This window comes from Lutra lutra, chromosome 9, assembly GCF_902655055.1.
Source record: "Lutra lutra chromosome 9, mLutLut1.2, whole genome shotgun sequence".
Lineage (NCBI taxonomy): Eukaryota > Metazoa > Chordata > Mammalia > Carnivora > Mustelidae > Lutra > Lutra lutra.
Window position 1 is genome coordinate 116,453,487 of NC_062286.1, and position 22,484 is coordinate 116,475,970.

Sequence of the window (22,484 nt, forward strand, 5' to 3'; positions counted from 1 at the left end):
AGAAGGAGGCTGACAGGGTGCTCCTGAGCTCGGGACTGTGGATGTGTGTCCGGAGGACTCGGTCGGGCAACACTCTAGCTCCCGTGGCCCCTGCCACAGCCCCAGGGGCCCTCCTCCTCTGATACGAGTGTGGAAACCGCAGGCAGGACCTCTGCCAAGGGCCGTTTGTTCACATCACAAGTGTCCATGCCCTTGAACTTGGCAGTTCTGCATCAAAGACCTCATGCCTGACACAACGGTGCAGGAGAGCTAGGTGACCTGTGGGTAAGGATGCTCCCAGCAGCCCCGGAGTGATGGCAAAAGCCTGAGATGACCGCAGCTGTTGGGGACCGGTTGCACAAATAGCGGTGGCCGTGGACGGAGGGCCGTGAAGCTGTTAAAGCCATGAGGCAGGGCTGTCTGGATAGCTCTGGATGCAGGCTTCACACCGTGTTCTCAGAGAGAAGTGGCAGGTGCAGAAGTGGGTGCAGAAGCTTTACGAGCCCGAAGTGCAGATGTGAGCGCGCTCGCTGGGGGCACCAGCATGGACATGGAGTCTCCCTGGAAGTGAGCCCCGCACGTCCTTCAGTGGCCTGTGGGAGGGGAACCAGGCCAGGGCTGCAAGAGGCGTTAGCCTTCCACGTCCTTTGAGTCCTTGGAATTCTGACAATGTGCTCATATCACCCATTCCCGCCCCCAAAAAAGAAAAAAAAATTAAAATTATAAAAATACACATTTAAATTGAAACACACACACAGAGATACCAAAGTTCTGTTCTTCCTTCCAGATTTTCATGGGTCTGGCTACCTTGGGCCATTAGCTCCTGTGTGCAGCCTCCTATAAAGTACTTTCCTGATCAGGGCTTCGGTTTCCCCACATGGGAAATAGAGCTGTCTGTGTGGTCCCTGCAGGTCTTTCAAAATCCCATATCCCTCCTGCCTGGGCTCAGATCTCTGGTTGGTGGGGGTGGGGGAGGGGGTGGGGGTGGTGCTGCTTTCCTCTTTATCATCAGGCCAGACTCTCATCTCCCCTACCCTGTACCTTGGGCCTGGGTTCAGCCTGGCTGGCTTGACCCTAATTCCCCCCACCCTCACCTTCAATGCAGCCCAGTTCAGATCCTGCTCTTTGGGGTAGTTTTGCCCACTTCCAAAGCACAGACTTTTTTTTTTTTTTCCTCCTGGAAAGGAATTTGCAAAGAAGCATGGTTTCCTCTATTAACATGGAACTCCCCTGGCAGGCTTTTGAGCAGAAGGTGCTATGACCTGGCTTAGGTGTGCTGCACTCTCTCTGGCTGCTGGTTGGGGCATAGACTGGGGACTGGGGGGCACGAACAGCAGTTTGGAGTGGCGAGGCTGGGAAGCCGCACAGGAGGTGGTGGAGGCCGGGTGTGGGTAGAGGTGCTGGGGCTGGGGAAAGTGGTCAGTTTCTGCACATGATTGTGGAGTAGGGACCACAGATCGGATGTAGGCTTGGGGGAGGAGGAGTGAAGAAGGGCTCAAAGTGTTTGGGCTTGAGCCAGGGAAAGGATGGCATTTGCTCAGAGATGAAATCATTTGACCAAAGTCACGTAGCTCAGAGCTGGGGAGCTGAGACAAGAAACCATGCTCCCCGCTGCCTCCCTGAAGTTTCACAGGGGTTGTTTTGGGGTGAATTCCTGGCCTTTCTGTACCTTAACAGACACCCCAGCTCTTGGAAGCCCCTGGTTCTCTTTTGATCTGATTCAGGCATAAGCCTGAGCAGAGGACCCAGAAACTCAGGCGACATGCAGAAGCTAACATCAGGGCTCGCCTGGCTCACTTGTCCTTTGTGCTCCCTACACAAAGGGGCTACACCCCACTCCTGCATCAGGTAAGGGGGACACGGCTTCTACCTGCTTAGCTCCTGCCCCAAACATCCTGTGCCCACCAGACCTGACCTCCTGGCTTCCAGAATCAGCAGATCTGGATCTGCTGGATCCAAGATCTGCTAGCTTGACAGGTGACCTCAGGGAAGTGAGCCTTCATTTGCTCATCCATAAAATGGGGTCAATAGCAGAGGCCCCACGCAGGGCGACGAGAGGCTATTTTTAAGGTGCCCAAGTACAACTGGCAATCATGGGGTGCCATAATGAGTTACCAGGACAACTACCAACCCCCCAGGGCCCCCAACTCCTGTCCCCACTCTCACTCCTGGCAAAGTCCCACCAGCAAAGGACAGAAGGACCAGAGGCTGAGACATATGTTCTTCATAAGGACAGAGGCTCCAGCCTTCCTGGGGTGCTGCAGGTGGAGGGGTGCCAAGCCCCCACGATGACAACAACAGTAACAGCTAAAGTCACTGTGCACCCGGCACGCACCAGGCACGGGCTTGCTGAACCCCTCCCCTCCAATCTCATGTGATAGGCCCCGCTACTGTGTCCATTTTACAGCTGAGGAAACTGAGACTCTGAGAGACCACACAGCCAGGAGACCTCAAAGCTAGATATAAACAGAGGCTTTCTCCAGGTCTGTGGAAAAGAAGTCGGTTAATGGAAGTTGAAGGTTCCAGAGTCTCCTAAGGGGAGATGCAGGGAGCATCTGCTACAGGCCAGACACCTTCAGGTTCTTTGTCCAGGGGTCTCATTTAGCCTTCATGCTAATCCCAAAAGGGGGTTTCTTGGTTCCCCCATTTCCCATCTGACAGATAAGGAAATCGAGACTCAGAGGGAAGACATTCCACTCAGTTCCTATCGCCAGTGTGTGGAGCAGTTGGGATTCACACCCAGAGCCTAGAGTTCTGATGCTAGAAGCCTCGCCAGCCTCTGGAGGGGCAGCTACAAGGCTTCATTCTCCTCCAGTGTCCTTCCCACCCCAGGGGGCCAGTCATACACCCTCCTACGAGATCCCACCCTCAGCGACTCAGAGCTAGACACCGTACAGAGATGGCCTTGACTTCCAAAGGGTCCCACAAAGGTTGTGGGGGACCCCAGCCACCCATTCCAGAGCAGCTCTGGCCAGTGGGGATCATGATGGTGGGCTCTCCCTTACTGGCTTCCTGGCACAAAGGACAGAAGGAACAAGCCATGAGGCAGCTCAGGCAGGGATTTAATTTAATTTTAATTTTTAATTTTTTTTTAAGTGCGATTCTGTCCTTACCCATTGTTCTGTTTCCCAGAGACTGCCTCACAGAGCCATGCAGTGGTATTTCTTTCAAAGCCATTTCCTCCAGGAGGGGAGGTATTCAATCCATTCATTCATTCAAATAAACGAACATCCATGGAGCTACGAATTGCTAGACACCCTCTGAGGCTCCAGAAGCCAAGGGGGGCCGAGCTCCACCCGCACTCTGGGGCGCGTGCTTCACTGAGGGGGGACCAATGAGGACATCTGTGTTCGTCTTCCCTGTGCCCTGGGCCTCTCTGGCATCTGGCAAAGCTCTGGACCCTCTCTCCGAAGCAGATTTTTTTCAAATGTAAAATTAAATGCATAGATTGACAGAGGAAACACATTGCCTTGAGAGATAGGTATCCCAATACTTTTTAAACAGATTTGCAATACTGACCCCTATGGCTCCTGTGTTAATACAGTAAATAACAAAATCTGACAATCTAGTACTTTCCATCATTTTGCCGTCATGATGTGTGTAAACAGGATGTCCTGTATGCCCGCAGTCACTGTGGTGAGACACAGGGACGTCTGGGATGTCTCCTGGTGACAAAGTCATGGGCATCGGTACCACCACGGTAGCAATCTGTGGCCCATAGTCCTCACCATGGGCAGAGCTCCGTTCAGTTAGAGATTAGCAGGCCCACTGTGGGAAATGTTCTGCATCTTGCTCTTTTCACTCAAAAGTATAACTGGGACTTCTTTTTAGACCAGCCTCCGATGAAGGTCAGCCTCCTTTTTAACAGCTGGCTGGTCATCCATGGCATAGCCATAATGGAGTTTGTCCTGTGCTGGCTATATAACCACACCAGGCCCTTTAGGTAGGTCGTGTCAGGAATCCTCCTCCTCCCCACAACCCAGTGATAGGAGCCATGATTACCCTCATTCTAAAGAAGAGGTCCAGCCAGGTAGAGGCACCTGCCCAAGGTCACACCACCTCTAAGTTGAGAGCTTTGATTCGAACCCAGGGTCAGCAGATACAAAGAACTAACTACTCTATCCTCATTGGATTTTATCTGTCATTGACAAAATGCTTTCCCCAAATATGAACCTCAGGCACCGTTTTCCAAGGAAGAGACAGGCAGGGCAGGTCACCGTCATTGACCTTCTTTCTGATTCTCGAACACACGAGATGCACTCACACCTCAGGGCTTGTGCCTTTGCCTTTCCCTCTGTCTAGAACCCCCTTCCTCCTGAATCTGGCACAGTGGGCAAGCCTCTCAGCTCTGGTGAGGGGTTTCCTGCCATTCCAGCCAAGCTCTACCCTGACCTCACTCACTGCCCTGTCTCATCTCCTTCAGCGCACTGGTCACTGTTGGAATTTAACCGATGACTTAGGGACTGTGGGCTGGAATCAGAATCTTGTTGCCAATTTTGTTCATTCCTGATTTCCTAGTCCCTAGCACAGGGCCAAGCACACAATAGGTACTCAAGAAATTCCTGACTGAATACATAAATGGCACTCAGAGGGATTCGTTTGAAAAACTGTATTTATTGTTGTAATACGAACTTCCATATGGGACATTTTCTAGAATCTTGTTTCAGTGGGTTTGTTTTTTACCGAGGTGTAGTCACAAGGTGAGGCACACCTGTCTAACATATGGTTTCATGAGTATGAGGAATGTTTACAGACATGCAACCACAACCACAGTCATGACACAGAACACTGCCAACACCTCAGAAATTTCTATGACCTTTTGCAGTCAATTCCCAACCCCAGACTCCCGTTCCTGGCAACACCATGGATTCCGACTTTTCCAGAAGTCACCTCAATGGAGTCCTACAGTATGTAGGCTTTTGCGTCTGGCTTACTTCACTCTGTGTAGTTCATCCTTTTTGTTTGCGCACATTGCTAGCTCCCTGAATGGAGTCAAGGATGGTTACTTATCTGTAGACGGTTGCTTCTCCATTCTCTAGTTGTAGACTTTTTTTGTACAAATAACGGGGAGAAAAGCAGGCTTGAGGGGATGCCTATCTGTGATCTGTCCAGAATATCTTCCTTCTTTACCCAGCCCCTGGAGTCTAAACTCCTTTCCTTTCCTTCAAGGCCCTTTTCAGCTGCCCCCTACCCAACAAGGAGCAAGGGCTCCTGTCCCCGTGTCACAGATCAATAAAGTAAGGCTCAGAGAATTGTAGCCCTCAATTACTAGAGGTCCACAGTTGGAATGTCATAGAGCCAAACTAAAACCTGTGGCGAAGGGGGAGGGTTGGTAGCCCCAAGACCAGAGATCAGCCTCTTTGTAGGCTGGAGAGATGGAGGACAGGGACCTATCATCATCACAGGTCAAGGCCCCTGTCCTCCATCTCAACCCTGAGAATCTGCCAGCATGACGGTGACAGGGAAGAGGCAGGTCCAATCCTAAGGTTGGGGGTGGGGGTGGGGAGGGGACTTTGGCAGATCTCATCCTGGGCTGGCTCCTTCATTAGGACCCTTCCCCCATCCTTCCAGCCTGTGCCTGAACCCTGGACCAGACCCAATCCCCACCATGCAGGCCAGCATTACTCACCAGAGCCCAGCATGGCCAAAATGGGCCCATCTGGCCCAAATTACCCATCCCAGGACCCATGCTGGTGGGCGGGTGTGGCAAATTGGGTGATGGGCCCCAGCTGCGGGTGGCCTGGGTCCCACCCAGCCACTCACAGCCACAGGACAAGTGGGGGACCAATGAGGGTACTTAGGGAACTCCTATCACTTGAGATGACCCCTAAGCTACACTGAGTCCCCAACCCAGCTCTGCAGACCTGAAAAAAACCCTGGGCAAGGAGTTGGGGAACCTAGCCCACCAGGCAGTGACCTTGGGCAAGTCTTCTGGGCCTCAGTTTGTCCATCTGCAAATGAGAGGCTTGGGGGAGATGTGTGAGAGTCTCATCTCCTGAACACACTTGCTATTTGTCTGCTTAGGGTCTGGGAGTGTGCATTTTCTGCATTTTAAGCCAGGCTCCAGGAGGTCTGTGACTCCTGGGAGTACGCGAGAGCAGCCTCCTTATAGCTCTGCCTCCCCTATCCCCCCTGGGCACCCTGGCAGCCACACATTAGCAATCCCAGGGAGCTGACAGAGGCATGGTGGCAAGCGCACCTGAAGCCAACCCCGGGGGATGGCAGTAGCCTGGCCCAGGGCCCAGGGAAGAGAGCAGATTTGAAACTGGCACTGGGATCGTAGTGGTCGGGACTCCCTAGGGGATGGAGCGCAGCAGATGAGAAAAAGAAAAGCATCAAGGATAAGGTCTCGTTTGGGGCCAGTTGCAGAGATGGGAAAGATGGGGGGAGTGAGGGAGAGTCAGTGGGGATGCAGAGACAGGGCAGTGAGCGCTGAGGAACCAAGGGGTCCATGTTGGGTATTTTTGCCTGAGACGCTTGTTGGAAGCCCACGTGAGGATGTCAGGTTGGCGGCTGTGGAGGGGAGAAGGGCGGTAGGAGGCAGAGGCGGCACTGTCAGCACTTGACAATCGTAGGACCAACAGGAACACCTGCAGTGCGGGGCCTAATGCATTTGGGGCCCCAAACACTTTGTCATCTGGTCCTGGGTGAAGCTAGTAGATCAGTTTTCAGAGCAACGCTTTTAAATGCGTAAAATAAAAACCCAAGACCACCCAGCGATGTTGTCACTGTCATCAAAACAGCAAATAGCAAGCCTGTGCTCTAGTGGGAAAGCTGTCCAGGGGTGGGTTTGAGAAGGTCCATCGTTCTCAGGTCACGATGAGTAAAACCAGTATTTAAGATGCTGTAACGGAGGCACCTGGGTGGCTCTGTCGGTTAAGCATCTGCCTTCAGCTCAGGTCATGATCTTGGATGGAGTCCTGCATCAGGCTCCCTGCTTAGCGGAGAGCCTGCTTCTTCCTCTCCCTCTGGCTTCCCCTGCCACCACTCTTGCTCGCTCACACTCTCTCTCTCAAATAAATAAATGAAAGATTTTTTTCAAAAAAAGTTCTATAACACTTGCACTATGGTGTGGAAATATTGGTGATTTCTATTGGTAATGAAGTTGCTGGATCCGCTAATAGTGCCATGTGTGGCCTACACTCATAATGGAAGGCAATGCCAAACTTTCCTTACAGGTTAGCAAAAAAAAGAGTTTTTTCTCACCCAAGGTCATGGGCCCCCTGAATTCTCTCTGCAGACCCTGTGGTCCCCACTGAGGACCTCTGACCTAGGGAGAGAACATACAGAGAGACAAGGGCACAGAACTGGGCCAAGAGCCCCCTGATATGTAGGAACCTGGTAAAGGAGGAGGCAGAGAGGGGGTGACCATGGGTAGGAGGACAAATAGGAGAAGGAGCATCTGGGAAGTGCTTCCAGAACTCGGGAGTGGCCATCTGCCCTGAGTGCTGCTGAGGGGACGAGTAAGAGGACATGGAAGGGTCCCTGGGCCTCCCTTGTTCAGGAGAAGATGACGACGAGGCAAGTTAAGGAGAGAAGGGGCTCCCAGGGCTGGGGAGGCGGGCTGGACACAGGATTCAACAGGATGGGTTATAGATTAGATATAGATATAGATATAGATATAGATATAGAGATAGACTGATTGATTTGAGAGAGTGAGCAGGGAGAGGGAGAGAAGCAGACTTCCTGCTGAGTGCAGAGCTTGATGCAGGGGTTGGGGGTGTCTCACGACCCAAGACCACACCCTGAGCTGAAACCAAAAGTCAGGTCAGCTGCTCAGCCCACTGAGCCGCCCAAGCACTCCAGTATGGGTTATATTTTCTTGAACGGGGTAAATACACAGACCTCATTATATCGTTCCTTATGCTTCTTTGTATGCGTGCCATACACCAAATAATAACTGTTAATGTTTTTAGAGGCAAAGGTAGGGATACAGGTGAGAAACTGGAGGCAAGTTGAAGAAGTTTTGCCTTTGAGGGGACCAAGGAAATTGCAGCACAGCTGGAGGGACTGCAGGGTCAAGAATTTGTTCTTAGATGGGAATGGCTGGGACAGCGGGGCGGGGAGCTGATGGTGCAAGGGAGGACTGAGGGGCCCACATGACAAAGACTTGAGAAGCTCCAATGGGCCAGTCTCCCTAGTCCTTGGTCCCTTTTGTGACTGCCTCCCTGGGAGTTCTCACCCTTGAGTGAGCATCAGATTCACCTGCATGGCTGGGCACCACCCCAGAATTTCTGTTTCAGGAGGTCTACGGCGGGAGGTAGAAATCTGCATTTTTAACAAGCTCCCAGGACACTGCGGCAGGGTACCCACTTCGAGAACCACCGCTGTAGTCAATATGGCACGACCCACATGCGCCCCCTCCAGGATCTGACGTTGCTCGTTGCCCTCCTTCAAAACAGGGGTGGGAGGAAGGGACAGGAACAGACTGTTAAGACAGAAGAAGGGAGGGGTGCCCAGGTAGCGCAATCCATTAAACTCTATCGGTTTTGGCTCAGATCGTGATGTCAAGGTCCTGAGATGGAACCCCACTTTAAGCCCCATGTCAGGCTCCGCAGTGAGCACAGAATGTCCACTTGAGATGCTCCCTCCCTCTGCCTCTGCCCCACTCGCTCGTGTTCTCTCTCTCTCTAAAATAAATAAATCTTTTAAAAAGGAAAAAAAAAAAAAAAAGGATGGCAAAGGGGAGAAGAGACCAAGGAGGAAACAGCCAGAGTCTACCCCATCGCCGTTCCCCTGCCCCGCCAAGGTCACCACCTCTCCCTGGGGAGCGCCGGTCTTCCCAGGGACCCTGGGAGCTGCCTTGTCTGTCAGACCTCCTGGAAGACTGAGCAAGAGGGCAAGGGAAGGAGCCAGGGCTGGCGGGGGGTGGTGGTGGTGATGGCTGGAGGCCAGTGTGTGTGCAGAATGGAGAGGGAGTGGAGGAGGGGCACCAGCTCTCTGCCTGTAGGCGCAGATCCCTGAGAACACTCTGTTCACCTTTGCAACTTGATCCTGGTCTCATGCCAGACAAGTTTCAACTGCCCTTGGGAAAGAGAGCAGCCCTGTCAAAGATATGAATGTTAGTTCGTGGGATCCCAGAACATCCAAGCTGAGAGAACCATTGGAGACTGTCTGGTTCAGTCTGTTTGGCAGTTGGAGGGGGCCGGAAAATAGAAAGTCCAGCTGGGTGGACAGACCTTCAAACTCTTATAATGGGCATGACACTGGGGAATATCCTCTGACCCTTGCTGCTCCCCCTTTTCCATCGATTCATTGAATATGTATGTATTGAGTATCCACTGAGCACTAAGCATTGTGCTAGATACAGAGATAAAGGGGTAAGACCCAGTCTCTGTCTTCATGGAATTGACATTCCAGTGGTAAAACAGACAATAAATATGTAATATAAACTCGAGGAGTGAAAAGTGGTAAGAAGAGACCTGAAATGACATGAGGGAGTGAGCCATTTAGATGGAGGTGAGAAGGAGGGAGTTTCCAGGCAGAGGGAACAGTATGTGCAAAGGCCCTGAGGTAGGTGTCTGCTTGCCGTGTTGGAGGGATATGGCAGATGCCAGTGCATCTGGAGCAGAGTGTGGGAGAGGACTGGGAGAAGAAATCAGAGTGGGAGCAGAAGAAATCATGGAGGGAAGAATCTGGCTATTCCTCTAAGATAGGAATCCTGGGAGGGTTTCTTTCTAGCTGAGGAGGAATTTTATTTGACTTAAGTTTAGTAAGTTCCCTCTGACTGCTAAGTTGAGGATGGATTGTACATGGGACAAGGATGGAGGCAGAGAAGCCAGGGAGGAAGCTACTGGGATAGTCCAGGAGAGAGGTAATTGTGGCCTGGCCTGACAGGAAGGGCTGTGCTCATTGCTCTATGTCCTTCATGAAGGCACAGGAAGGGACGGGAGCCTTCCTCCAGCCCCTACACATGACCCCAGCCCACGGTCTCCCCACAGCTAGAAAGGTACATCCAGATGAACTTGAGGTCAGAGCTGGCCCAGGTCCAACAGCACATGGTCCAGAACCAGACGGCCACCATGCTGGAGCTAGGCACCAGCCTCTTGAACCAGACCACCGCCCAGACCCGCAAGCTGACTGACGTGGAGGCTCAGGTATGGAGGCCAAGTCTGTGGCATTGGGGGGTGGCGGGGGAGGGCTGAGGCCAGCCTGGCTGACTTACAGCCTGGACCATCTGGCCTTGACCTCTGTCCCTGGATAAAGTCTGGACCTCCTCTGGGCCTGTAGCACCCTGGGGCCCTTCCCCGATGACCCCCATCATGAATTACTCTGACCACCAGGCAGTGCCCCTGGGGGCGGGCCCTGGGCTTGGGTCTTCTGCTTCTGTGACTCCAGTGACTCGGCATCTGTGCTGGGCACTGGCATGAGAGAGGATAGCAGCACTCAGGGGGCTTTGAGAGCTCCAGGGAAAGATGGATCGTGAAGAATTCATTCAACCTCATGGGGCCAGCAGCTCTGAGATTGGAGGCAGTGGGAGCGACAGAAGGGGAGGGAGGGAACAAACGTATAAAGAGGAAGGCGAGTAAAGGAATGGACAAAAGGACTGAATGACAAATAGGCACATGTCTGTTGAAACCCTACTGTGTGCCAGGCACGGCGGGAGGTGCCTGGTTCTAGTTTAGAGCAGTAAATGAAACAGGTATGCACCCCTACCCTCAAGCATCTCCTTTCTAATGACCTCCAGGAGAATGAACATGATAAACCCCCTGTATATGGGAGAGGGTGAGAGTCTCAGGAAAAACCGGCATGGACAGAGGGAGAGAGTATGTGCTAGGAGTGGTAAAGGGAGGGCCTGCAAGTTTTGGCAGGGAAGGCACCTCCAAGGAGGCAGGATCAGAGCCAGGCTCACCAGGAGGGCCTTCCAGAAACAGGGAGAACAGCATGTGCAAAGGTCCAGCAGCAGGACCGTGCTGGCAAGCTCCAGGAACATCGAGGAGGTCAGTGTAGCTGAAGCAACCAGGGGAGGGGGTGGGCAAGGGTTCACAGAGCCACTGGGGCAGAGGACGTCGCAGGACGTTGCAGGCCATGGTGAGGACTGGGATTTTTCCACTACGAGCTGTGGGAGCCACAAGAAGATTCTGAGCAGATGCGCCATATTTTAAAAGGATGCCTGGGGCTGCTCAGCAGAGGAAGGAGTGTAGGGGACAAGGGCGGGGAGAGGGAGCCCTTGAGGAGGGTGGCACAGGACACAGGGCAAGAGATGACAGAGGCCAAGAGCAGGGTATGGGCCATGGGAGGGGAGTGGAAGCTGGATCTGACAAGATCAGATGGGGTAGGAGGGGGGTGGTCAAGGGGGACTCCTCCTGGAGCCTGAGCATCAGGAAAAATGGAACTGCTGTCAAGAAACAGACCATAAAGTCAGCAAGGGCCTGTGAGTGAGTGAAGAAAGGAAGGGATAAATGAATGAACGACTATAGGATCTAACTGCTAGGAGGAGGGAAATAGAACAGCACCTTTCTAGAATGACAGAGCCCCCAGAGAGGGGGGCGGCTGCCAATCAGGGCTCCTGCAGAGTCTGTGTCGTCGCCCCCTTCCCCTTCCTGTTTGCTGGGACAGGTCCTGAACCAGACATCCCGAATGGAGATCCAGCTACTGGAGACCTCACTGTCCACCAACAAGCTGGAGAAACAGCTACTCTTGCAGAGCCACGAGCTCCACAGGCTGCACGGCCGCAACAGGTGGGTGCTAGTGCCCTGGCACCAGGCCAGGCCTGGGGGCGAGGGCCAGCCTGGGATCCAGGTTGGCTGGGACTCAGGATGGGGTGGGGCTGGGGAGGCACCAGAGCCAGGGCTGGGCTGAGGCCGGGGCCAGGGTTGGAAATTGGACTGGGGGCTAGTGCCTGGGCCCAGGGCTGGGGTCAGAGCTGGGGGGCCTGGGTTAGGACTGAAGTGAAGGACCATTTACAGGGGGGGGTCTCAGGCTGGAGCCAGAGCTGGGGTAAGGACTGAAACCAGAGCTAGAGTCCAGACTCAAGCTGGGAGTGAAGGTGGGCCCTGGGGTGGGGCTGGGGGTCAGACAGGCACCCCTGGGTGGAGACAGGAGACAGACATTTCCCCCGGGAGTTCACGACACCCTGATTCCTTCTCCATTCTTTTTTTTTTTCTCCTTTCCTTCTTTGTTCCTTTATTTTATAAATTTTTAACAGTTCTATTGAGCTACAGTTTAGTTTATATGCTGTGCAATTCACCCTGTAAATTTTTATTTGATTTACTTGCTTGTAAATAAGTAAATCTGATCTTATCCACTGGTTGCCTTTCCCAGAAGCAACCACATGGCCGGCCTCTCGCCTACACAGGCAGAGAAGAGAGTGTCTCAGCATTTGTAAGCAAATACACTTGAGGGGAACACCCTGCAAATTACAAAGAATAAAAAAGTCATGGGGTACAGATAAGGCAGAGAAATGGACTTCTGAGGCTGATTTTATCTTGGTTTCGAGCTGAGTGGAGAAAAACTGTCAAGGTCAAGGTGTTAGGGGAGGCAAAATCCACGCTCTGAAGCAGCCACCGGCCCGGGTGCAAGGGGAGATGTCATTGTCGCTCACGTGCTGGGTCACGATCAGGTCATCAGGCCGACCCAGCTCCCTCTGATCTGTGTGCAGCTAATGATAGCTTGTCCACTTCCTTATCTTGTGCCCTCACCCTGAGGTGGAGGAGAGCAGGGACTGGGACAGTCTGAATTGTCACCAGGTGCCTAGAAGTCACAGAAGACAGACGATGTCATCAATAAGCACTTGGCCCATGGAGACAGCTAAAATTCTAGAACCCGAGTGTGCCCCCAACTTTTTCTCTTCCTGCCACAGAATTCAGGGCTCAGGGGAAATTCCTTGTGCCCTGGCTAGACTCGTTGTTCTTGTCTGGAGAATGGGTCAGCATAACCTCATAAATAGGAGGATGTCTCCCTCCCATCCTATCCCTCGGCCACAGACCTGTCCACAGCAGAGGTAACCCCTCTTCCTAGTGTCTTGTCCTCTTCCATGCATTCAACCAACAATCATTGTTTGAGCTTTACCACATGTGAGACATTGTTCTAGACAAAGTGAACACATAGACAAAAATCCCTATCCCACAGCAGACATTCTACAAGCTGTCGTTTGAGGGTTTCCTATGAATATGTAAATAAATACGTGCGCATAGTTCTTTTGTTGCCCTTCTTGAACCCAAATGGAGCGTACCACTCTGCACCTCTTTTTTCCAAGTATCCTGAAAACTGTTCCATAATTGCACGACACACTTGTCCATTCTTCTCTCTAATTGTATCATGTTGCACCCTATGGCTGCGCCCACGCTTATATCCCCAGTCCCCAATTTTGGGGATTAAGGTTGTTTCCTGTCTCTTACTCCTGTTCAACATCAAGCCCCTAATTATGTCCCCATACCTCCTCGCACACACGCAGGAACAAACCAAGATAAAATGCCAAAAGTGGAATTGTTGAGTCAAAAGATTTTTTTTTTTGCTTTTTCTAAAACTTTTTTTAGAAATTCATGACAAATATGCTCCATGTTTACTATATCACCAGACCATAAGGACCTAGAAAACGAAAGGGAAGGTGGGTTCCCTCCAACTGCCTCCATCCTCCTCCCTCTCCATCGCTCTCCTCCAGAACCACCTCATCAGGAAGATGGCGCTCAGGCACCGCTGTGTTCTTCCACGTGTCTTTCCATGCCTTTTCCTATCAGTTCCCCGGTTTCCCTCTCCATTTCCATGTAGACCTTTTTTCTTTCTCTTGTTTTGTCTTCTCACACGTGGGGCTGCACTAGAGGCACTGATGTGCCGGGCGCAGTTCCCTCCGAGCCTTGGGCGTCTTTCCAGTTTCGTGCAGATGCGCTCTGCCTCCTTCCTCTTCGCGGTTCCAGAACATTTCCAGGGACACGGAAAGCAAACAGACTCAGCCAGCTCTGGCTGTTGGACATCGTGGCTGTTTCGTTTTTCTCTAGTACAACTAATCCCCAAGGGGCACTCTCGCGCCTGCTCCCAGGAGCTTATCTCCTGAGAGCGGACTGCTGGCTCCAAGGGCAGGCATACTGGGGATCTGGTAACCACTGCCCAGATTACTGGCATGTCCCCCCACCCGCACCTCTTTCTTCTATGGACCCCAATCTATCTTCTTCCAGGGCGGGGTCCGTCTTTCCTCCCCTCCTCACTCTCTGCCACCGGTGCACTTCTTCCCCGCCATCCCCTCCGCCTTGTAACCCAGGACAGCACGCTCTGCCTCTCTGGGCCTCCGTGCGGATCTGTTCCGCGGAATGCCCCCCAAGCCCCAGAGGCAAGCGCGCGAATGTGGCCGTGTGTGGGGACCCGCGGGATGACCCGCGTGCACCCCCGCCCCGCAGCGCGCTGGAGACGCGGGTGCAGGCCCTGGAGACGCAGCAGCAGGCGGAGCTGGCTTCCCTCCGTGGCGAGAAGGAGCGGCTGCGGCGTCTGCTGGGCCGCCAGAGCGGCGCCCTCGCGGGCCTGGAGCGCAGCCTGCGCGCCGCCAGCGGCAACTCCAGTCTCCTGCAGCGGCAGCAGCGCCAGCTGCTGGAGTCCGTGCAGCGCCTGGTGCGCGTCGTGGCCCAGGGCCCGGGTGAGCGAGCGGGGTGCCTCCGCGGTGTGGGAGGAGGGCAGGAGAGGAGAGGGAGACCCTGCTTACACTGCCGGCTCGCTTTCGAGGTGGGGGTAGGGGTCGCCCAGAAGCCACTGTGGGGCGGGGAAGGGCCCGGCCCCTCTCCCAGCACCTGTAAAACAGAAATAACCACCAGTAATGATAGTGGTGAGGACGAGAGTGCCAGGAGGAACCAATCCAGACTCTACCTCTTGACTCCGTGAGTGACCTTGGGCAGGCCCCCGTCCCTCTCTTGGCCTCAGTTTCCCCATCTGTTTAAAGGAAGTGAAGCTAATAAGGATACCACCAGCCCAGACTGACAAGTTTGGGTTCCAGGATCCACACGCTCCATCCTCCCTTGCTCAGACTTGCCCCACCCCTCCCCTGTCCTCAGTTTCCCTCTCTGAAGAATGGAGAGGTTAGACTCACTGTTCCCCCAAAGACTCCTGTCACCCTGTTGACCTTGTCCCTAAGCCCAGGAGAGCCAAACAGAAGTGAGGAGGTGACTCTGGCCCTAGCTTCTGAGAAGGGAGAACAATGCCTGGTGCCCCCGCCCCCACCAACTCTCACTGACTCCTTTTAATGGGGTCCATTTAGGGTGGCCAAGGCATTTCTGGCTTCAGCTTCCCTCAGTCAGCAAAGCCCTTACTGAGCACCCACTGTGTGCCAGGCCCAATGCTGGGTGCTGGGAACACAGCAGTGAACAGCCTAGTCTTGCAAAAATACCCACCTGCCCATCTCTGGGTCTCTAAGTGAAGAAGCAGGAAATGAATTTTTTTCAGTACCTAGTATGTGCCACTATGTGCTAGCTGTGTGTTTGAAATTTCCAAGCCACTGAAGGCCTAAAAGGCTGTGCTGAGGAGAGAGAACATGAACTTGAGGACAGCCAAAAGCCACATGAGGGTTTTGCATCAAGTGGGACTATATTTGGGGAAGCCTAATTGGAACTGGGCAGGGGAGAATGGCTGGGTGAGAGAAAGACATAGGAAGGGGTTTCTAGGATTGCCATAGCGGAGCCTGGGAAGCCTTTAAGTTACAAGGAATCAAGCAATAGTGATGGGTTCCAGGTATGATGGTTGGCAGGATTTGGGGCCAGAGGATGGCACCAGGGGCTTGTCTAAGTCAGGCAGGCCCTGCTGGGTTAAGGGATTTGAGGCCCCAAGGAAGCCACAGGCAGGAGAAGTGGATGCCTTCCAAACCATGCGATATGGAGTGACCCGAACCCATCACTGGCTTGTGGGTAACCCTGGCAGGGAAGCCGCCTAAATGAGTCCCTTGTGTGAGGTATCATAGCTCAGCCCCCGATGCAGGCCCCGGCCCAAGACCTCTCCCCAAGGCCTCTCCCCACAGCTAGCCCAGTCTCCAGCTGTGACCCAGTGTCTGCTCCCCAGTCTGGAGAGCAGGTTGCTTTGGGCACCTCGCCTCAGGCACACTTTGCCCAAACACCCTGTCCCCCTGCCCTACTGTCACCAAAGAAGGGCATTGTTGATTTGTGCCTCCAGTCCAAGGCTCTAAGGACTCCTTCGTATGACCTAGAGAGAGGGGAGGCTTTGCCTGTGCCCCTAGCTATGTGCCGTTGAGTCAGTGACCTTACTCTTGGGCCTTGGATTCCTGGTCTATGAAAGGGGGAAGGATCTCCTTGGAGTTCAGACCCCAGTTACCTCTCCTGTAAGTCCTGGAAGACTCTAGAAGCCTGGTCCGTGGCCACCCTGCTTTGAGTCTCATCCCCTTCGGTCCCTGTTCCACACTCTAGCCAGAGCACTCCTCCTTGGCACAGCTCAGGCTCCTCATCCTGGCTCACAAGGCTGACTTGGCCCCTTGCTGAAACTCAGCCTCATCTCTCCTTCTTTGGTGACCATGCCTGTGCCGGGTTTGCCCTACTCCTATCAAGTTCATCGGACAGCCAGAGTTCTCTCTGGCCTCAGCTCTGCTCTCATGAGTGGTGGATCTTTTCCTTCCTTGGCCTCCACCACTTCCCATCACTGCACACACCAGGACTATTCCTACCTTAGAGCCCTTGAACTTGCTGTTCCCTCTGCTTGGAACATTTTCTCCTTCTCCTAGGTCACTCCTGCCCTTTATCCACATCCCAGCTCATGGTCACCTCCCCTAAGAAATTTTCCCAGGTCTGATACCTCTCCCTGTGCCCAGCATCTCCCAACCCAGAAGCTGGCAGGAAGTAGTGCCCACCTGGCCCCTTCCCTCTCTCCTTAGCTTACGTCCAATTGCTTCTGCTTTGTCCCATTGCAGCCTCTGTGAGGGCCGCTGAGCACGTGTTCCAGGACTGTGCAGAGATCCAGCGCTTCGGGGCCAATGCCAGTGGCATCTACACCATCCATGTGGCCAATATGACGGAGCCCAGGAAGGTTAGGGGACTCCCTGGGGGCTGAGACTATCCAAGGGTGTTGAGTCAAGGGCGTCGCTGCCAGGCCATCCCCCATCAGCTTCAGGCTTTCTACAACATCTGACATGTCAGAGAAGGTGGGCTGACCCTACCTTCTGGAGCCCCCATCCAATCAGAGGTCAGAATGTGGGGGTAGAGAAGTTTCCAGAATGCTTTCAGTTGGAAGGGCAGAAAATAGTCCTGTGTTGCTTAAAGTAATGTTAGCTAATTCAGTAAATCAACCCTGAAAATCCAGGGGCTTAACACAAAGAAGTTTGTTTCTTTCTTTCTTTCTTCCTGATTTTATTTATTTGTCAGAGAGAGAGAGAGAGAGAGAAGGCAAGCAGGGGGAGCAGCAGGCAAAGGGAGAAGCAGGCTTCCCCCTGAGGAAGGATCCCAATGCCCGGACCCTAGGATCAAGACCTGAGCCAAAGGCAGACCAGACACCTAAGCAACTACACCACCCAGGCATCTCAAAAGAAGATTGTTTCTAATTCACATATAGTCCAATTGAATGCAGGTGTGGGGGCTCTGCTCCACGCGGGAATTTAGGTGCCAGAACCAACAGAGACCCCAGTGAATGTTTCCAAGTTTGCCCTGGGTTTTGAGCTCCAGTTAGCAGGTGGATGAGGGATCAAGGGAAAGGGGGGCTATCAGGAGAGAGGGTTTGGGGACCAGGCCCAGAAATGAAAGACTATGGGGAACAACTAACCAGTCTTTGCTCTTCCTAATTCTGTTTGAATTCCTTTGAATTTCATATCAGTTTGTCTCCAGACTGTCTTTACCACTTCACATATACCTGCTCAACTCTTCTTTTGACACAGAGATCAAGCCCTTAATTTCTAGCTAGAATTTCATGGTTTTGTTTAATTTATTTTTATAATTATCTGAATAAAAACAAGTGTTACTAGTTTTCAACTTATGGTACAGTAAGATTTCCTTTTAAAATGCAGTTAATCTAAGTATTTATGTTTTTTTTTTTTTTAAGGGACATGACTTTTTAAGTAAATATTCTACTTGAAACTAAGTAAGTTCAGCTATCGTAGAATTCTGGGAGACCCAAGTTCTGGGCTCACACCTCAGCTTTTCTTTTTTTTTTTTTTTTAAGATTTTACTTATTTATTTGACAGACAGAGATCACAAGTAGGCAGAGAGGCAGGCAGAAAGAGAGGGGGAAGCAGGCTCCCCACTGAGCAGAGAGCCTGATGTGGGGCTCAATCCCAGGACCCTGAGACCATGACCTGAGCTGAAGGCAGAGGCTTAACCCACTGAGCCACTCAGCGCCCCTCAGCTTTTCTTGTCTCGCTTGCCTTGATCAAGTCCCTTCTCCTCTCTGGACCTCAATTTCCCTTCTTTCACCTTCTGCTACTTCCACAACAGAAGCAACTGTCTTCTCTCCCTGAGCTGGCCTCTACCTTGTCAGAGCTGCTCCCTCCCCTGGAGGGGCCATTCCCCTTGTCTGCCTGTCAGGCACATGCCAAGGCCCTGTTCTAGTGCTATCTCCTCTGAGAAGACTTCCAGGGTTGACCAGTGACTCCTTAGAAGCTCTCCTTCTAGCTACCCAAATGTTCATAATCCATAGTCTGACTACCCCATCATGGCCTCCTCCAGACCAAGCCAGCCTTGAGGGTTGATTTATCTCTCACTGAACACCTAACTTATACTGAACTGGCTGGAAAATGGATATGTGAACAAGGATTAGGCTGAAAGAGGAAATTATGATATGACGGATGGTGAGCCCTTTGAGAGAAAGACTTTTTCTGTCTTATCCATACTGGCAACCCTCCTTGTCCTGAATAGAGCTTGGTATGTAGCAGTGCTCAGAAAACATCTGTCTGCCGAACATAAGAGCAATTCCTGAATCTGCACTGTGGGCCAAGCGCTCTACACCTCTTGGCATTTAATCCTTACAACAACCTCACAATACCAACAAGGGAAAAGCCTCGACTTACTGAGTGTCCAGTACACCCAGGCTCTGTTCTTCAGATGGCTCAGCTTACATAGTTCTCACATCAAGCCCATTTGCAGATGAGAAATCGAGGCACAAAGAGGTTAAGTTCTTAATACTTGCATTTTATGAATGAGGAAAGGAAGGCTCTGAGTGGGGTTGTCACTTGCCCACGACTTTAGAAAAATGATGACTATAAGCGGGAAATGTGAACCTGGATATTTCTGATGTCCTCAAGCACCAGGCTCACTTGTTGTTCTGTGAGAATGTCAGCCAAATCGAAATCAGGCTGGCCCAGACTTGCCTCTGACACTCCCAGGGGCTTCTGAATCGCTCCCCAAGCACCACCCAACTCCTTCCAGGTGTTCTGTGAAATGGAGGCCAATGGAGGCGGGTGGACTCTCATCCAGCGCCGTGAGAACGGCAGCGTGAATTTCCAGCGGAACTGGAGAGATTACAAACAGGTAACACTACTGCCCTGGGAAGGGGCTTTTCTCCACCCTGAAGCCTGGTGGAGGTGAATCAGAGGCAGGACACTGGTTTACCCTCAGTCCTTCCCAGAAAAAAAAAAAAAAAAAAAACCAGAAACTCACCTAAGGACAACTACCCTCAAACAGATTTTCCCAGTGCACATTCGCTGTCAGGGACTCCGTCACTGAAAAATCAAACCTTCTTTTTGCAATTCTAAGACAGACCCTAAGAATAAAAGTTTAACTTTATTTCTTTATTTGTGGAAAGATCATATATACATGTTGCTTAGAAAATTTTTTTAAGAATACAAAAAAATGGAACAGAAGAAAATAATCTCCCTACCCACCCCTGGCTGCATTGCTTAAGTCAACGTCCTTGTCTTTGCACACACTAATGTCATCACATCTGCAAGAGAGATTCTTAACATGGAATTGTTGGCTCAAAAAGACCCTATGCATTTTACAAGATGAGACATAGTGCTAGATTGTCTTCCAATTTTTTAATTAAATTTTGAATAAAGGACCTTTGGCAAGCTGACTTAAAAGCTCTTAAAGTTTCCACAAGCAAAAGAAATAGAAAAGGATACATGGAAATGCAACAGTATCATTAGTTGTGTCTGCTTACTGTTCATTTGATAAATACTTAAAAAAGAAATACCAAATTAAGGTAAGAGTGTCCTTGAGCCAGTTGGGTTTTAAACAATTATTGAGATGACAAAAAGGAATAGGTACTCAGACGCAGAAACACATAAGGGCAATGATTATTAATCATTAGGCTGATCAGCCGTGCTGCGTGACTAAAATGGGGAGTGGGGCTTAGGTGTGTCCCTGTCCTTGGTGCTGAATTGTGTCTCTGCCCAGGGCATTGGTTTCTCCTCGCCCAGGGACACTGGTAACTCCTAACATGCTTAGCTTTGCATTTCTATGTTGCTGAAATTTTGCAGCAGCTGCCATATCACTGAACAAAGTTTTCTCTACAATGTATGCAGCTGAGTAAAATCTTTAATTTTTTGCCGCTAAAAGCACAGATCTTAGGTGTAAGATATTTAGTGGATTTTTACATACGTATTCACCCATGTGACCACCATTCAAATTTAGGTATACAACACTCCTGGCACCACGGAAGCCCTCCCTGTGCTCCCCTCTGCCTCCGTGTGTCCCGGTCAAGAAGCTATTCTGACTTCTATCACCACAGATTCATTTTGTTTGTTCTCAAACTCTGTAGAAATGTGATTTCAATTATTTTGAACAGAAATTTACATTTACAAAAATCTTAGTCTTTTTGCTCCAGGAGGTGGGAAACTCCCATCCCTAGGCCTGCCCACACTGTACTTTATGGACTTGATCATCAGGCAAAGTGGTTTTGGATTAAGTGGCCCTGGAACCTGGCCCAGCCCAGCTCCTTAGCCAGTGGGGCAGCCTCCCATCACAGCATGAAACCCACCCCTACCCTTCCCTCTCCACAGGGCTTCGGTGACCTGGCGGGGGAGCACTGGCTGGGCAATGAGGTGGTGCACCAGCTCACCAGCAGGACAGCCTACTCTCTGCGTGTGGAGCTGCAAGACTGGGAGGGCAACGAGGCCTACGCCCAGTATGAGCATTTCCAGCTGGGCAGCGAGGGGCAGCTGTACAGGTGGGCTTGGGGCCCAGGCTGGTGGGCGGGCCAGGGTCCTGGGTTAGTGGCTGTAGAGTCTGCACTATGGGTCAGTCCCTGGGCGTCTCCTGTTCCTACCATCTGTCCCCCATTTGGGCACACGTCACGGGTTCTGGAGGCGGCTGGTTAACACTCAGCACGTCCTAGCCACTGGGCAGGGTGGAGAGCATGTCGCTGACGTTGCCGGCCTAGGAGCAGGAAAGGGCCTTCTAAGGTCAGTCATCCCGAGTCAGCCCTATTACTGAGGCCCAGAGCAGGGAGTCCAGGCTATCCATGCTGTGGGGGTGAGGTGGAAAGGTCCCTGGGCAGGGAATCAGGGGACCTGAGCTCATTCTGGCTCTGTTTCAACTCAGTTTGTGAACTTGGGCAAGTCAACGTTCTGGCTTCTCTGTACCTCTGCTTGTTAACTGCAGGATGGGCTTAAATAGAAGTATAATGTAAAATCAGCAAGGTCTCCCACACCTCCCTTGGCTTGGTTCTTAGCTCTGTTTAGGAAAAGAAAAGAGCATTTATTGAGCACCTACTGTGTTCCCAAAGCATATTATTCCATTTAGTCTTCCTACAATACTCTGAGGTAAGCATTACTGTACCTGCTCTAGGGATGTGGGAGCAGGCACAGAGCTTAAGTCCCCTGCCCAAAGTTACAAGTTAGGTAGAGCTTGGACTTGAACTCAGATCTCACTGCTACCAAAACTCGGGGTGTTTCCACTACGTGATGTTGCCTCTCTGAGAAACTCAAAGTTCTCTTTGAACAGGACAGGATTGAAATCATAGACTCACACTCACGGGTCTGCAAAGGACCTCACGGTATCATCTCGGTCTTCCCATAATGCTAGAATCTCCTCCACAGCCATAGTCATCAGCCAGCCAGGAATCCCTCCACTGACAGGAAGGTCACTTCCTCCAAAGTAATCTCTGGAGGCTCTCTGTCCTCCTACATTATGTCTAATTCCAACTTGAGGAGCTTTTCAATGAGTGCCCTGCACTTCTCTGGTCTTTTTAAATGCTCCTGGGTCCTCCAGCAATGCTGTCCTGACATCTTTTTTATGGGGACCCACCCCACTCTGATAATAGTCCTCCTTAAACTGCAAGCTTCAGAGCTGAATGGACCATGCCCTGGGTTCGGGCTAGGCAGGGCAAAGCTGGATGCTCCTCTACTCCTCAAGGTGACCAGTGAGTCACCACAACACACTGCTGACTCCCCTTTAAGCCACCAAAGCCAAGGCTTAAGTTCTGACTCCTGAGCAACCTTAGTGACCTCCCTGAGCAACCATAAAGGACTACCTCCACCTTCTTATCTGTAAAATGGGTGCCCTGCATACATCTGCTTCTTTCAACATGTTATGAAGCTCAAATGAGATACTGCCCATAGAGCATTAACACAGTGCCTGGCACTTAGTAAGTGCTCAGCAAATAATGTTGTAATTGCTGTCCCCGAGGCAGCCTTAACACACTCAGCAGGCCTG

General features: G+C 51.7%; 1 protein-coding gene across 3 annotated transcripts in view; it reads left to right on the forward strand.

The window, feature by feature from the left end:
- The window catches only part of ANGPT4 (angiopoietin 4), a 42,086-nt gene that overhangs the window by 13,784 nt on the left and 5,818 nt on the right, over positions 1 to 22,484 (forward strand). For 2 of the 3 annotated variants that reach the window (XM_047744901.1, XM_047744899.1), the window contains exons 2-7: positions 9,921 to 10,076; positions 11,539 to 11,660; positions 14,313 to 14,545; positions 16,814 to 16,929; positions 19,257 to 19,358; positions 20,831 to 20,997. In XM_047744901.1, the coding sequence (XP_047600857.1) occupies positions 9,921 to 10,076; positions 11,539 to 11,660; positions 14,313 to 14,545; positions 16,814 to 16,929; positions 19,257 to 19,358; positions 20,831 to 20,997 (896 nt within the window). Of the gene's footprint in view, positions 1 to 9,920; positions 10,077 to 10,110; positions 10,920 to 11,538; positions 11,661 to 14,312; positions 14,546 to 16,813; positions 16,930 to 19,256; positions 19,359 to 20,830; positions 20,998 to 22,484 lie in introns of those variants that run through there. The other variant, XM_047744900.1, reaches the window with a different exon arrangement.